This window comes from Xylocopa sonorina, chromosome 9 (assembly GCF_050948175.1).
Source record: "Xylocopa sonorina isolate GNS202 chromosome 9, iyXylSono1_principal, whole genome shotgun sequence".
NCBI lineage: Eukaryota > Metazoa > Arthropoda > Insecta > Hymenoptera > Apidae > Xylocopa > Xylocopa sonorina.
The window spans coordinates 10,094,859-10,109,988 of NC_135201.1; the positions used below are offsets into that span (position 1 = coordinate 10,094,859).

The window sequence follows — 15,130 nt, forward strand, 5'->3', positions numbered from 1 at the left end:
AATCGTTTCTGTTTCCTCGAATGATAGTAATCGTTCATTTAAACGGGCATTCCACCGCTGAAAACTCCACCGACACGAACAGAGTTATTACCGAGTGTTTAGTTTCTATAGTTAGCCGTACACGTACCTCCACACAGACAAGATGCTGCGGCATGCGAATGATTACGTTCTTAAATTCATCCTACTTATATTCTACACACGTATAGATCGCGTTAACGAGACACGGGTCGGTAGTTTGCAGGCTTGTAATACCCAATAAACCGACACTTCTCGGTAAAATGAGTTTAAGCCAACAGTAGCCCCGCTTATCGGCCCTTTCAGGCCAAATTACACTTTTCCCCTCACAAGAACGTGTGTAAAATCAACTTCTGCTTAAAGATTATATAAAATTATGATTTTACAGATCGTCGCGCGTTATCGATTCCACGGATTACACCTTAAAGGGGCTGCGTGAAACCCAATACGTGTTATAAACATTGTGCGAGTTAACCGTCTCGATCATGGCCTTCTTATATGAAATCTGAAATAAATGCCTGGCGTATTCGAGCCTCTCAGTGTCCAGAGATAAATTGAAGCTGTGTGCGAATATCACCGCTCTTTCTTCCATCAGTAATTCGAATAATGGTACCAAGGTGCATTGAGACCGCGCACGGACAGACTAATTGACTTGTCCGATTCAAGGCAAAGGAAAGTCGCTCGATCTTAACTCGTTTCCGCGCTGCTAAATAAAAAGGTCGCCTGTGGATCTCTCGAAAAGGAACAGAGAATACGCATTTACCTGACCTCCTTTAAGAGCCTCGCCGAAACGTTCTCGGCGCAGGAGTAATTCTCGATGTATCTGTGCTGGTTCTCCGCGAGGGTGCAGTTAATGTTCGGTACACAGATCGCCATGAAATGGGGCCTCAATCGACCGATCGTGTACTTCGCGACGTCGGAGATCAAGATGACGGTCACAGCTCCAAAACCAAAGACACCGATCTGAAACATCAAGCGATCGCTGTGAGAAGTTGAGATAACTGACTTTGATCAGAGATAGCTGACATTAATCTGCGAGATTCTTTCTCTTTCTAACACTAATTACAATCATAATGTACACGACTTACTTCACAATTCAGCGTTACGCGTTATCATTCTACTGTAAGGACTTAAAAAGTATATTCAGCGGTCTCGAGAGATCCCTAATATATTTACTTAGCGAGGTAGTAAAGAAATACCTTTTAAATATTGACAGAAAAGTAGGATTTCTCTGGTCGTTTTTATATTTGTGTGCGAGGGGAAAAAAAGGTGTTAAAAGCATGGGAAGAAAGTTTCTTCCTGGCACAGTTATGAGCTCTCCTTTTTCTATGTTTCATTAAGATCAAAAGCAGGCTGATCTTGCGTTTTTCTTTCTTATCGAGGAATAAAGGTGTGCCTTTTAAATCTACCTTCTCGTAAGCACTCCATATCCACGGGGGTATATTGTAACCGAATAATGTCTTCTGTGAGTCTTCCTTGTAGTACCTCGAGTAGAGGTATTCACCTGCCAGCATCTGCAACAGAATATAAAAAATAATTAAACTTACAATAAAAATACGAGATACCAACATACTCATAGATTCTTTCGTTCGATACAAACTGTTGACAGATTCGTAACATTTATCTAATCTGTTTACACAAAACCTGTGGAGATACCACGTTGAACGATATCAGCGAAATTTTTCTGCCTAGGGAACACCTTAAAAGAACCAGCTCTTTGGAACAAGAATTAAGAATCAGAGAACAACGCAGAGTTCTAAGTACGACAGTATAATTAGCATTAACTGCATAGAATAAATCATTTCTACAAAGCAACAGGAAAAATGCACAACCATCAACATTAGAGAAATCGCACATAAACCACTTCACGCTCGACTAAGCCACGTAACCAGCAAAACTGCAACGCAAACAGCTAATTACCCACGTATCAATCAACGTCTCCGAAAACCGTACGATTCTCCACCCAACGCAATTAACAACGCATCGCAATCCCCGTCACCCACGATATCGTCGAATCAATCACGCTCTGACACGTGAAAGTAAAACGTTCGAAAAATGGGACGAGAGCCAACGAAGTTCAACAACCCTCGAGAACGAAGGGCCATCGAGTTTATTGGTCCCAGCCGGTCGAATGAGTCCTCAGGATCCGACTGGAGCCTCGACGAGCAGTGATCTATCGATTAAAACCGGTGGAGATGATCGACGGACCTCGAAATCCTCGGAGATCACGCATCGAGGTGCGTGAAACTCTTTCTACCCGTCCATCGATCCGTCACGGAGCCAACAAAAGTGGGCTAACCGGGCCAGATTCCGGATAAAGGTCGCCAGGTGATGCACAACCGAGGGGCGACACGGATGAACGAAGCGCAGCGGCAGGTTACCAGGTTCTTTACCTGCTCCCAGGTCCCTCTCTTCCACGGGGATAAGGAAGTCTTAAAGGCCGTGGAGAGCGTGGGTCCCGCGGTGTGTACACGCGTCCACCAAGCGATTCTCGTTTATTTATGGCTGTGGTGAGTTTCGGTTTCGGATTCTGTGCGGTAGGTAGCCTGGCTTGGCGCGTTTTCTACTCGTCGCTGGCGGTCGAGCTGTCTTCTTTTCGCCAGCTTTCACGGATCTCGCCAACGATTCCGCGAATGATCGCAACCGGAGGTGAAGGCGACTTTGTGCTTCAGGTGGGCCAGAAACGAGATGTGTGCCTTGGCGAGTAAATTGAATATCGCTAAATTAGGTGAGAACTGGCCACTGGCACGAGTTGCACGATCATCGTTTGATCTTTGAAACTTTAACAGCGATTGTCCTTATATATACTATGGGGTATTTAATTGTGAAATGGAGAAGAATGAAGGTAGAGAGAGAGTGAAAGCGAACGATGGCAATTTTAAACGTTTTTCAGAGTACACATGCGGTTTGAATGGTAAAGTAAAACCACGACGTGCAAGGAAATCCTTGAAAGGCAACCGCATCGCGCGACCACACTAGATTATGGGCTTTTACAGGAAGAATGCGTTGCAGAGGACTATTTCTAGATGAAACAAGAATGATACGTGGCATACATCTCGCTGGTTGTTACATTGTTTTATCGCTGCTAATGCGATTGATCCTTTGAGAAGGAAGTGTATTTACGCCTCGTTAGAGCCACTTTGGCTTCAAACGAGGGAATTAGAACCAGTTGTTCAAATATTGGCACGCTATGGTATAATAATGGTATAAAAGATGTTGGAGAACAGACGAGGAACCATTTGGAGCCTAACGCAAACACTTGCTACAACGAACCAGATTTATGGCCACAAGGCGAAGCAATTCGGGGTGCTTAATTCCAGATCCTCTTAAAAACAATCCATCGCGCGAAGCAACGGGAAATGATACTTATCTTATCTAGAAACAACAGCTACCAGAAGCGTACAATAAACGAGAGCAATTAAAAGCTTTAATTAACCGCGGATTTCGTTGCGGCTGCTATTTAATCGACCAGAGGTATCTGTAGTCTTCTTTTCTCGCGCAGATATCGCGTGTCTCGATCAGAGTGAATTAAAATATCCATTTGTTCGTGAAAAAAGAAGGAACAGTCGATTCATTCCTCTGGTTGGAATGCCTCAGCTCGTGGCTCGAAGGGAATAAGGGAATTAAAGGTTCGAGGCTGGCAACCGGCGGGTGTGCCGCCGCTGGAACCCTTCTCAGATTCCTGAGAAGCCACAGGTAGAAGGATTCGTGCGCTGTTGAAACGGAGCAAGCCGCAAACAAACGACTCACGGACGAATTTCTCGTGGACGGCTCGCGGGCGACAAGTGGGATCCGTTGCTAACAAGGGCCTGCTTATTATTTCAAGTGCCCGCTTGTTCGCGTTCGCGGACGGATATCGAATGATAATTCAATCGGTGGACAAGAAACGATTGTTGCCGATCGCGTGGACAATCGTGAGAAATGGTTTTGTTTTAAAGGTCGCAACCACCAACGAATCGTCGATTACATCTGCTCGTTCTAATATGATTTGTAATTATACTGATTCGTAACGCGTATCTATTTAAACGACTGAGAACCAGATATTGAGATTGATCGAATCATACATACGCATCGATAATTAATTTTGTATTAATGATAATGTTGTAATATGAGAATTTGTAATATCAACGCGAGGATGAGCTATTAGTCGCTGAAGAGTGTGATTGAAAATTGTATCGTTATCTAACGAAACGATCAATCTCGGATGATAAGAGGCTCGCCTTCGAGTTTATCAATTTTATGCTATTAATCTTAACGAATAATCGATAAAGTATCGAGCGTTGATTAACACGTTGGTCGTCCGAAGAGCGGAGTGTATCAATTATTTAGAATCGTAAAAGTTGAATGAAAGTTGTCAGTTAATAGATTTTCAGCATCACAGTTAATTAGTAAACGCTTTGAATTGAAATATGAGCTATCGATCAATTAAAAATGTGTACTAGATGATTCTTATCTCGATACAAGATTAATATGTCGGTCATCCGGTGAGCGGAGTGCATCAATTATTTAGAATCGCAAAAGTTGAATGAAAGTTGTCAGTTAATGGATTTTCAGCATCACAGTTAATTAGTAAACGCTTCGAAACGAAATATGAACTATTAAACAATTAAAAATGCGTACTAGATGATTCTTATCTCGATACAAGATTAACACGTCGGTCATCCAACGAGCGGAGTGCATCAACCATTTAGAATTGTAAAAGTTGAATGAAAATCGTCATCTAATGGATTTTCAACGTAACAGCTGATCAGTGAACGCTTTGAATCGAAATGTGAGCCATCGAACAGTTAAAAATGCGTATCAGACGATTGTTATCTCGCTACAAGATTTATCGTCAGGTATATAAAGACATGAAATAATTCGTCCCGACTGAAACAAACGAGCATCTCTCGCTGGGTGCACTCGTATAGAGTGCCGCGATAAAAATCGAACCCGATGCATATCGCGAACTTCGTACGCACGTGCATACGCAGTCATAGCGCCGTGGGTCGAGCGTACAAAGTGCCACGTCACTCATCGTTAACCCGTGTCGTTCGCCGACAGTTCGACACGAATGCGCCCATTGAGATATTTCTTCCAGCTTATCTGCGATCGCCGCGAGATTAACGAGCGGTGTTATCAGACCGCGAAAAGAAAGCAACGAGAGCCGAGTCACCGCGTACAGGTGAAACGCGCCGCACGATCGAAAGTCTGTTTGCCAACGCTGATTGTGTAAAACACGCGACGCTCGTCTCGACTAATTAATTCGTTTGCAGCGCATCGGAAACGTAAACGGGGACCGTGGAAAACGATCGAAAAAAGAAACGGGAAGAGGCATCGTCGAGCTGTCGAGCCGCTTTTTCGACGTTCTTATTTCCACCGGGTGGAGAGGAGATCTCCTCGCGCGACTCAGAATCAACGGTACAAGTGTCTGAGATATTCGATAAAAGGACGAAAGGTTCGCCAGTAATTGGACAAGCGTGTAACACATGTGGCCACCTAAACCAACGGAAGAGACCAGTGAAATGTGGGAGTACTCCATCGAAGGAGGGTAAGATGGAAAAAGGGCGAACGGGACGATCCGTACTGCACAGAGGACGCTGTATTTTTGGATGGGCCGTCTCTGGTGGCTGGTGTCCACGCGCTGGATATATCCTCGAAGCTGGTTAATTGGATAATCAAGCGGACTACTTTGAGGCTGTTACGTTTTCGACGGTAAATTTCGCCGACGTGTGTAATTGGATTCCTCGTTTAAACGAGCACCACGAGGGACTCGAGCTACTATTCCTGGTTTGATTAAAGAGCCACCATTTATGCGATCTGTCGTAGCTGCTAGTCGAACGTGAAAACGGTCTTTTCAAGACTAGAAGACATCCGATCCCTCTCGATCAATGATCTACAAAAACGAACAAGAATTTAATCAACAGAAAAAAAAACAGCACAAAAAATCAATACTCATTTTTCACAGACTTATCATCTACAAACTTGTCGCTAGACTATCTCAATAAAGAAAAATCACTAAAAACCTTTCTATACTCTCTACAGAGGGAAGATTGAAGTACATATGCATAATAATAACTGGCAGATGTAATACCAAAATGGAGACCGTATCTGCCACGAGGAACGAGATTAATCCGAAATCAATTTCGCCTGGTCGCTTCGAATGCAGTCAAACAACTCTATCCCTGGCGACTACTAGTTATCTCCCTGTATCTCAGCGAGGCTGGAACCACCGTAGCACCCTATAATCTTTCGCATTACGTTATTATAGAATCCCTTTGTACCGTGATTAGCTCTCTGGAAGGCTCGACCGGCTGAAAAGGGGAGTAGACGCGTGTCACGAGTGCTCTCTCTCCTCGTTCGAACCGAAAAATTCTGCATACCACCGCGGGGCTTCCTACGGTTATTCGCCGCTGGCAAAAGGGGAGCAGTCTTTCGACTTCCACTGTCCATGGGCGTTAATTCGTACGTCGCGCGAGGTGCAGTTTAAAGGGGCGAGAAGAAAATTGGCTCTGACACGTCTGGTACCAGTTGCTCGCGGGTCTCTGATACGGAAATTTGCTGGGACGTGCACGCACGTCGCGGTATCGTCCGCGGCGATCGCGATATCCTTTTGCCTAGCTGCCAGGGAATGCGCGTTCGCGTTCCGTGGAAACGCGAGGAAGAACTTCGCACCGTGATCGTAGGATAACGCCTGGTTTACGATATCGCGATACCATCTGGATGGACGTGGGTTTCGTGCGATGAATACGCGCTATGGCGAGGATGTCGAAGGTTTGAGTAACCAGAGGTTCGGAAACGGTGGCTTGTACTGCTCAGAGGGTTCGTTGTTGCTTTGATGTTGTAGCCAGCGGGTCGATGACTTCCATGCGGTATTGTTTGCGACCTGGTTCGCGAATATCCGCGTAACTAGTGGAATTGTTGTTGGTTTTGAAGAGGATATGGTGAGAGCACGGATGGTTGCTTGAAAAATTCGCTGTTCCCTTGTTACGCTTTCATTTTTGCCTGATTACGTGTGCAGGTAATTAGCGTCGCTTTTGCTTGTGGAATTCTTGTTTACTCGCGTCGATCAATGCGCTGCTTATCCATGGATAGCTATTTAAATTTTCGTTGACGTAGATGATTAACGTGTTCTGTAAATGGCATGCTTTCAATTCTTGTACATTTTTTCAGAGTAGTAAATATTTCGTTATCCTTATCGTCTTATGTACGTTCTATTCTTGAGGCCAAAGCTATTGCCATTTCCGCGACTGATAAATTTTATAGCAGTTTTTGCAACGCAGCAAACAACAGGTAAGTATATTCTGTTAGAAAAAAGACTTGTAGCGATAAGGTGGAAACTAAAATCTGCTCTGTCACAGAAAGAAGAAAAAAGAAGTCTAGACTCAGGAGAATATCGAATAAGACTCAGGATCTAGCAAACGACTCTGGGACATCTGATAAATTCTCCATTTAAATTAATTCCCTGTATCTGGAACACCTGTCGCTGTCACTATTCCCCGTGTACAGTGCAATGAATACTCCCACTTAAATCATATCTCCGCATAGTTTCCCTACCATTATCATTTATCACGCTATGCTTTCTAATTGCACGTTCTATCTGCAACTGGTTTTTCGACTGACTGAATTAGATTGTTAAATCAGACTTGTTCAGCGACGAAAGAACATTATTAATACTATCTATTAGCCTCCTGATCATATCTGCAATAAATACAGTACTTTGTATAATCGCTACATCTTTCTGCAGACTACAATTTAAATTAATACCATGGTAACCCATAACAATGACACAATATCAATTCATTACTATTCTATCGCTACTAAATACTACAAAAAATACAGAATAAAATAATCAGAGAGACCATAAATCATAAACTACACGTGCCTCGATAAATCCATCCACCTGGAGCCCAGAAATCGCTCTAGACGGTTCCCCATACTCCCGATCGTCGCGTTTACGGATATCTCTAAACCGAGACGCCCAAGATAGCCAATGTCGTAAGACATATCGTGCAAGATCTATAAATACAGCGGAGCTATCTACGGAATCCGAACGATTTTCCACCGAATCCTATGTATAGGACACGCGGGGAGGAAATATGAAAACATATTCCACGAAGCGGCGATGAGAGGCCCCCTCGGTTCTCCGCGTATGCATCTGTTCGGTTTCCTTTAGTGGGTAACGACCCCTCGGTGGCTCGAGCCTGGCGGAGTGCAGTTTCCAAGGATGCAAATAGAGGATGCAGCCTCTTCTGCCCTCGCGTCGCCCAGCAAAAATACATCAGTGTGCACGTGCACCACTTCCAGATACCGTAAATCGATTCCCACGACCACCGAAACTTGACGAACGCCGCATCTACCACGGTTGCGTCCCACATGTGCGTGCGTCCCTCTGCTCGCGCACCTATGCCAGCAGCTACACCTCTACGTGCCATCGTTTTCGCCTGCTTTCTCGTCTTCCAAGAGGATATCGCTACTGGCTCTCTCACCTATCCACCCTCTCTGGTTTTCTTCTGTCTCGTGGAAAGCTCAGATCGACTCGAGACCGTCGTCTGGGGGCTTGAAAAATATTGCAATGAGATGCTTGGCTAGATCGTGGCGGGGAATTCTACGGGGCGAGTGCGAGCAAGAAACAGATAGAGAACAGCTGCGCGCGGCGCTGTCGTCAGGGAATTAGATAAAAAGGTAGCAAGTTTTTTTTATTTCCGCGCGAAGATACCACTTGCCGCCGGTTCAGCTAGTAGACGTCGTTCGAGAGATGTCGCTTGGAAATCTGTGTACATCTGGGGACGAGACGCGGCTTTTTGTCGACGGGGTGGCTCCTAATTTCGATAGATCAAGGGCGCGATGGTCTACGAAATTGTTCTCCAGTTGTTGCGTGTTCCACGGATTGCGGATGTAGGCGAGACAGTTCGGTAAGAAATTCAATGACAAGTTGCAGTGCTTGGTTGGGAAATTGCCTGTATTAGGGGCACAGGTGAAACACTTTAACGGCGTCGTTAAACGGAACGTTAAGTATTGACCTTCTTCGGTGACTGGTGTACCGTGAAACTCTGTGGAACATTTTTAACGACGACAGCAAAGAACAGAATGTAACGCGTCGCTGGAAGATAAAAATAAATCAATGATCCTTGATGGCTCAAGCGATTTTATCTTCGTTTCAAAAATAATTCTATTCTAATAAAAACAGCCTCCACAGTAAAACGATTCTGGGATGTTAAAATTCTTCTTTTTACTTCTACTAATTTCGCTGACGAATATTCCATTACCGTTATAGTAAATTCTTGCATACTCGATGAGACAAAAAACAGACGCATGACGTAGCGAAAAAAGATATTAACAACTAGGTGTTACAAGAAGACTTGAAAGGGGAATGATCATCGTTACCTCATCGATAAATAACTGCGTTTAAATATCGCAAGAAAAACGTAATAAAAAACATAATACTTCCTGGTATTTTAAACAATATTCTACAAATAAATGCGAGACATATAATCTATGCAAAAGAAAAAACTTCCTACCCAATGTTTGTCTCCATTGAATTAGTAAAAATTTGCAGCAAGAGTCAAACTGTCTGCTAACGAAATCTTTCCAAAATAGACTTGTTACTCATGCGTTGAATACATCATCGAGTCTCGAATTTATCCTTTCAGAATCTCTTACGCATCCATCGTACCTCTGTGTATTAAAAAAAAAAAAAAAACAAAAAGAGAAGAAACACCTCCCACGAAACAACCTGATGAGAAGGAAAAGGAAACCGCGTAGAACTAGCATGAAAGCGACGGAGCTTATGGTCCAGCGCTACTTTTCGTCACGGTCGATTCAAGAATCCCAGCAGGTGACTCACCGTGCACACAGGAAGGAAGATGCCGACGACGTAGAGCATCAGACTGGTTACTGTCGACGAGTGAAACGGGTGATATAACGACTCGTCATTGCAGAAGAAGCCACGTTTGTACGGTTTACCAAACAGGAAGAACATCAGCACCGTCAAGCCCACTGGAACCAATAAAACAGATAATCACGTTTCAATCCGCCACTTGTTCTATACATGTGCATACGTATATTTATAGAGGCGATGGTAACAAAGCATTGTTTAATATTATACGCTATTCCTAACGCTACGATTATCGACGATCTACATGCTTGTGCTCTGATCCACGGTATTACATCAGAGAGATAGTTGATTTTTTTCTGGACCAACGAGCTAATGGTCAGGTATTTTAATCCGTTTTGCTGCGGTATTTAAATATGAATGGTCAGTATCCTTTGAGTCTATAATGGAATGGGTTTAATCCCAAAAAAGGTCAGTATAAAAGTGGACTTCGCATATTTTCAAAGAATACCGACCCTTCGTGTTTAAATACTGACCAAAAGGGATTAGAATACCGACTCAGTAAATTATAAGTCATTTTTTAAAGTAAGAAAATATTTAAGAATTCCTTATTCCAATAGTAGAAAGCGATAGAAAGTACAATAACTGGATCACAGTTGGAAATTGCAAAGATTTTAGGCGAAAGTGTGAATGATTGTTGCATAAATGAATGCGAACTGGCTCGAGTTGCTCGTGGTCAGTCCAACAAAAGCCCAACGCTCTTTCCAGCACCTAATAGTTCAATCTGAACGTCATCGTAGGTACATGCGTAACAAGAACAGAGATTTATAGCGGTAGCTGCGAACGGTGAATACATCGTCCTTGACACGAGCGAGGCATCATCGCATTACGGGGCGACAATCTGTATAACGATAACTAAATTTGTCGCTCGTGCGTGCGCGACGACGGTATCGTGTTATTCAAAATACACATCTCGCACGGCAATAACCGCGTCACTGCGTGCATACGTGACTCGTGTACTTATCAAACGAAATGCAAACATGATAGAACGCGACTAGCAATTAATCAGGTCTTTGAAACGTAAACTGTTTCGAGTGCCGTAAGTCACAGAGTACGTCATTGCCACAGCAGGTGTAATTATGTTATTTTAAAAGCGAAACTCGAAGAGTGATAGCGTCTTTTACGTTTTTTACACAACAACGTTAGAATGTAGAAATAACTAATAGCGAGAAAACGAGCTTAGTACTGTTTGAGTACTCTTTTCTTGTCCTAACAACCGTTTTCTATGCGACTATCTTTTCCAAAATTTAGCTAACGTTTTGTAAAAGTAACAACCCCAAGAAACCCTAAAACCACATGTACAAGACTGGTACAGCTCGCTATCTCCAACGTTCGCACTGAAACATCCAGATTATGCGGCTCGAGGAGACAAGACGTTCAGACGAGAAACAAAAGCAAAACGGATGTCCACGTCAGAGACGTCCTGCGCTATCTCGGCTGAAGTACTTAATCAGCAACACCTATCCTAACGCACGCGAAGCGTAAAAACGTATTATTCGATCATTATACAGTGCATTATAAGGCACGCCCTGTTTTCGTTCCGCGTACAATTTAATCAGTTCCAATTACGCGGCCGGGCCGCAACGACTACACAAGTCACCCAAGGCAGTATCATTTTTATAATCCCTCGATCGGCCAATGGGCCTTAATCGCGTCACTTTTCAGCTAGACATCGCTCGATTACCGGTCGCGTCGATCTCGCCTGCCTCGCACACCCCTCTGAGAAGCCTGATACTGCCGCGGATTAGTCGTCGACTACGATAATTCGAAAATTGAACGTCGTCCAAGCAACCCTCCCGCCCATCGAGCAACAGTGGAGTTGGCTGTAACGAGTTCCCATAATTTTCGATAACCACTGCCCGATAAGCTTCCGATGGTGCTTGCCTGGCGTTTATCCGCCACGGTTATCTAACATCGCGGCGGCAAGCAGGGCGAAAAGGGGGGAGAGGGCGGAAAAATCGCGAATAAACCTACGGGGGAAATTATGGAGCAGCGAGAGACGCTGACGTGGTTATCATTCCGCTGTTTACCCGGCGAAAATCGGTGCGCCTCGCTACCTGGAAATCGCTCGAGCCAGCCACGGCTATTAAGATAATTGTCAGGCTCGCTTTTAAGTAAAACGAGGCTGCGAGACGGGGTTGTAACAACCGCCGCGCGGACTGACGCGGGGGGGACGACACGTGGTTGTTATTTATGTGGCCGGCCACGGCCAGGAAGAGACGTCGCATACATTTTACAAACTGGTCGAAGCATCGCGATCATTCGCTGGTAATCGTGCCGCGAATTTATTGCTGACCACAGGGGTAGACGGTGTTATTTAGAAATATGCCGGTTACGTTGTTTCCAGGGCTATTCCAGCATCTGCGCTCGATCGTTTTCCAAGAAACGAGACGATTTTACGGTTCGTTGAATCGCTCAGCGGAGTGAAATTCTTTGGGTATTCGTTTTAAAGGCCTTTCCACCCTTTCGCGGCCCCGCGTCGCGCAGGACTCGATGCCTTAACAGCTTATTTCGTTTTTACCGATTTTCAGGTATAAAATATCGCTGCGAGCGCGGACATTCGCTGCAACAATCGCACGGACCCCGGTTGGATCTTGAATTATTACCAAACGGACGGTTCTTGGAAATTCGCGACACTGAAACCTGTTTCCTGGGGAATCAAGATTTTCCAGTTAAGCCATTGTTGCAACGAATTAACATGCATGCTTGCCAGAGGCAATTATCTCTAATTTACACAATGCCATTCGATCGTAGCTTATCAAATGGATTTGTATCGGATAAGTTAAATAACAAGAAATCGACTGAACGTATCGCATAAATATCTTTGGTATGAAAGAATGTCTTACGCCTCTACTTTTTAAATCAACTCGTAACAGGGTTTTAAACGGAGGAGGATATAAAATTTCATCTAAATTGAACTAAACTCGAACGCAGACAATCCGAGAAGCGTTCATGATAATTGGCACGCATGTTATCGTCGTTTTCCTATCATTCGCGTAACTGTGTTGCATGTTTATCTAAATCGCTGTATACGCAATGTCGTAACATCCGTTCCGGATAGAATCATTCTATCTAGAGTTTTAATTAACGCTCTACGGTAAACTCAACAAGCAAAAAACTGGATAACCACGATCGATTAATGCTCCGTCACGGCTGTTACGAACTCGTTCCCCCTGATCACCGTGAAAAAAAATATTCCTCATCGAAATGTATGGATACGCACGCAAATTCAGTATTTCAGGGAGTCGAGTAAACGAGTTTCAGCCTCGCGTTCGATAATCTCCACGAATAAATGGGGGATTACGAGTTCCCAATGAAAGCGAACCGAGCCAAGGATCGCTGTTTATTCGAATTCCTTTACTCGAACGTTATGCAAAATCGCATCTTATTATCCGAACGCTGAACTGAATTCTTTCTCACAATCCTTCCCAACAACTTTTACTACGATTAAATTACGTATGCATGAACGACGATCGACAGCAGAGAGAGAGAGAGAGACCACGTCTCAACCTGCAAACAGAGAACTCCTGAGTACCCTAAACGAGCTGTAATTTCATTAGACTCCACTTATTAATTTCGTGCGATCTATAAAAGAAGTGTATTACCACGTGCTGTACTAAAATACTCGTCCGTTGCAAAGGGAAGTACGATACGCTACTTTTTAAGGTATCAGAATTATTTCCATACGTGTGTTAATTATCGTCTGGGCGTTCGAGATCTCTAAACAAAGTCGTCCAATTCCCTAGCGTTTCTAAAACCACTGCAGCATACAACCGACGTGATATCGCGCCGATGAAAACAAGAACGGAGGCGAGCGGAACGTAATCGCCTACACGCGATTACACGTAGACAATCCAATGAACTAGAAACCATTTATACGTTCTGTTATTTCATCTAATAATATGACGCGAAAAGGAGAACCGTGAGCATCGACGTGGTACTCTCTGCGTTTCTAGCTGGCAATAAACGTAATCGGACGCGGGTACGAAAACAATTTGCGGCAACAGTATCGGTGTGTCGGTACGCTTCCTGGGTGTAATAATCGCGTTCGGATGCACTTGGTGAACGCGTGTTATGCAAGGACTGATAACGAACACAATACGCATATATTATTCCCGATTAAAGACCGTGAGACGGGAGATCGCGTACAGTCTAAGCAAAACGGATTTAGATCCGCCTTGACATCCATTATATAAAATGCGCATAGGTGTGCGTGGCGAGTGCGAGCACGTCGTCATCGCCACGAATTTCTACGGAACGTGTGACTAAGCGAGCGGATCGTTTTAAACAATACCGTTGCTCCGAGCAACCATTCACCTACCCTTATCGGCTGTATTAATAATGTATCAACGCATCGCGCGTTCTTTGCACGCGTGACGTGAAAGTAACTTCTTCGCCTTCTGTATCTTGCATACGGGGTGTCCGTAAATCGTCGCCAAGCATTCCATTTGTTGCGCCAAAGATGCGAACGCCAAACATCTGATTCTCACCGCTTCGAAGCTTTTGCAGTTATCAAATTTCCATCTCTCGATGTCTGTACTGGTTCATAATTGTATGTAATAATTATTATGATCACAATTGTGCGAAAGATGTCGCGTAACATCGATGGAAATGGGAACGAGATATGAAAATGGAACACAAAAACGTTTCAAAGGTTGGTTTCGTTAGATGTTTGAATATCTAACGCTCTACTTTTCCATTAATAGAACGTCCCGGTTTCTCATCAATATTTGTTACATAAGTACTAAATCAATACCTACTACGTAAGAATCGGGACACGGTGCTATCCACCTTCGATGAGAGATCAAAGTTTCTACACCTGTACGGCATATGGCGGAGTCGTACATAGACTAACCTCAATTTCGACTGTAGCCTCAGTTCAGAAAGCTTTCAAGGTTGCGTCGTGTGTTTAGAAACAGAGGACATTGTGCAGATTTATATAAATAGCTCTGGAAGTAAAAATATTCGATCTATGATTTCAATCGATGAAACAAAACATTTGTTTAAGAAGCAATTTTGTAAAATAGAGAAACTTATCAAATTCAGATGAAAATGGACGAAGAAATCAGTGAATGAGAGCCCACGTACGGATACCAGAATCAAATGGATCAGGAACTCGCTCGAAAACATGTCAGGTCCTATTATCGTGCGAGTAAATGAATCACCTGAAAATACACGAATATATTTATCCGTTTCCCTGCTGTCTTCCCAGAAACAGTTGCGAAAAATGGTTCAGAATTT

General features: G+C 43.8%; 1 protein-coding gene across 2 annotated transcripts in view; it reads right to left on the reverse strand.

Moving 5' to 3' along the window:
• Window positions 1–15,130, reverse strand: part of Wun (wunen) — a 39,524-nt gene that overhangs the window by 16,876 nt on the left and 7,518 nt on the right. For both annotated transcript variants that reach the window (XM_076901043.1, XM_076901044.1), the window contains exons 2-4: window positions 9,842–9,993; window positions 1,425–1,529; window positions 779–978 (exon numbers count right to left, since the gene is read on the reverse strand). In XM_076901043.1, coding sequence (XP_076757158.1) covers window positions 779–978; window positions 1,425–1,529; window positions 9,842–9,993 — 457 coding nt within the window. The remainder of the gene's footprint in view (window positions 1–778; window positions 979–1,424; window positions 1,530–9,841; window positions 9,994–15,130) is intronic.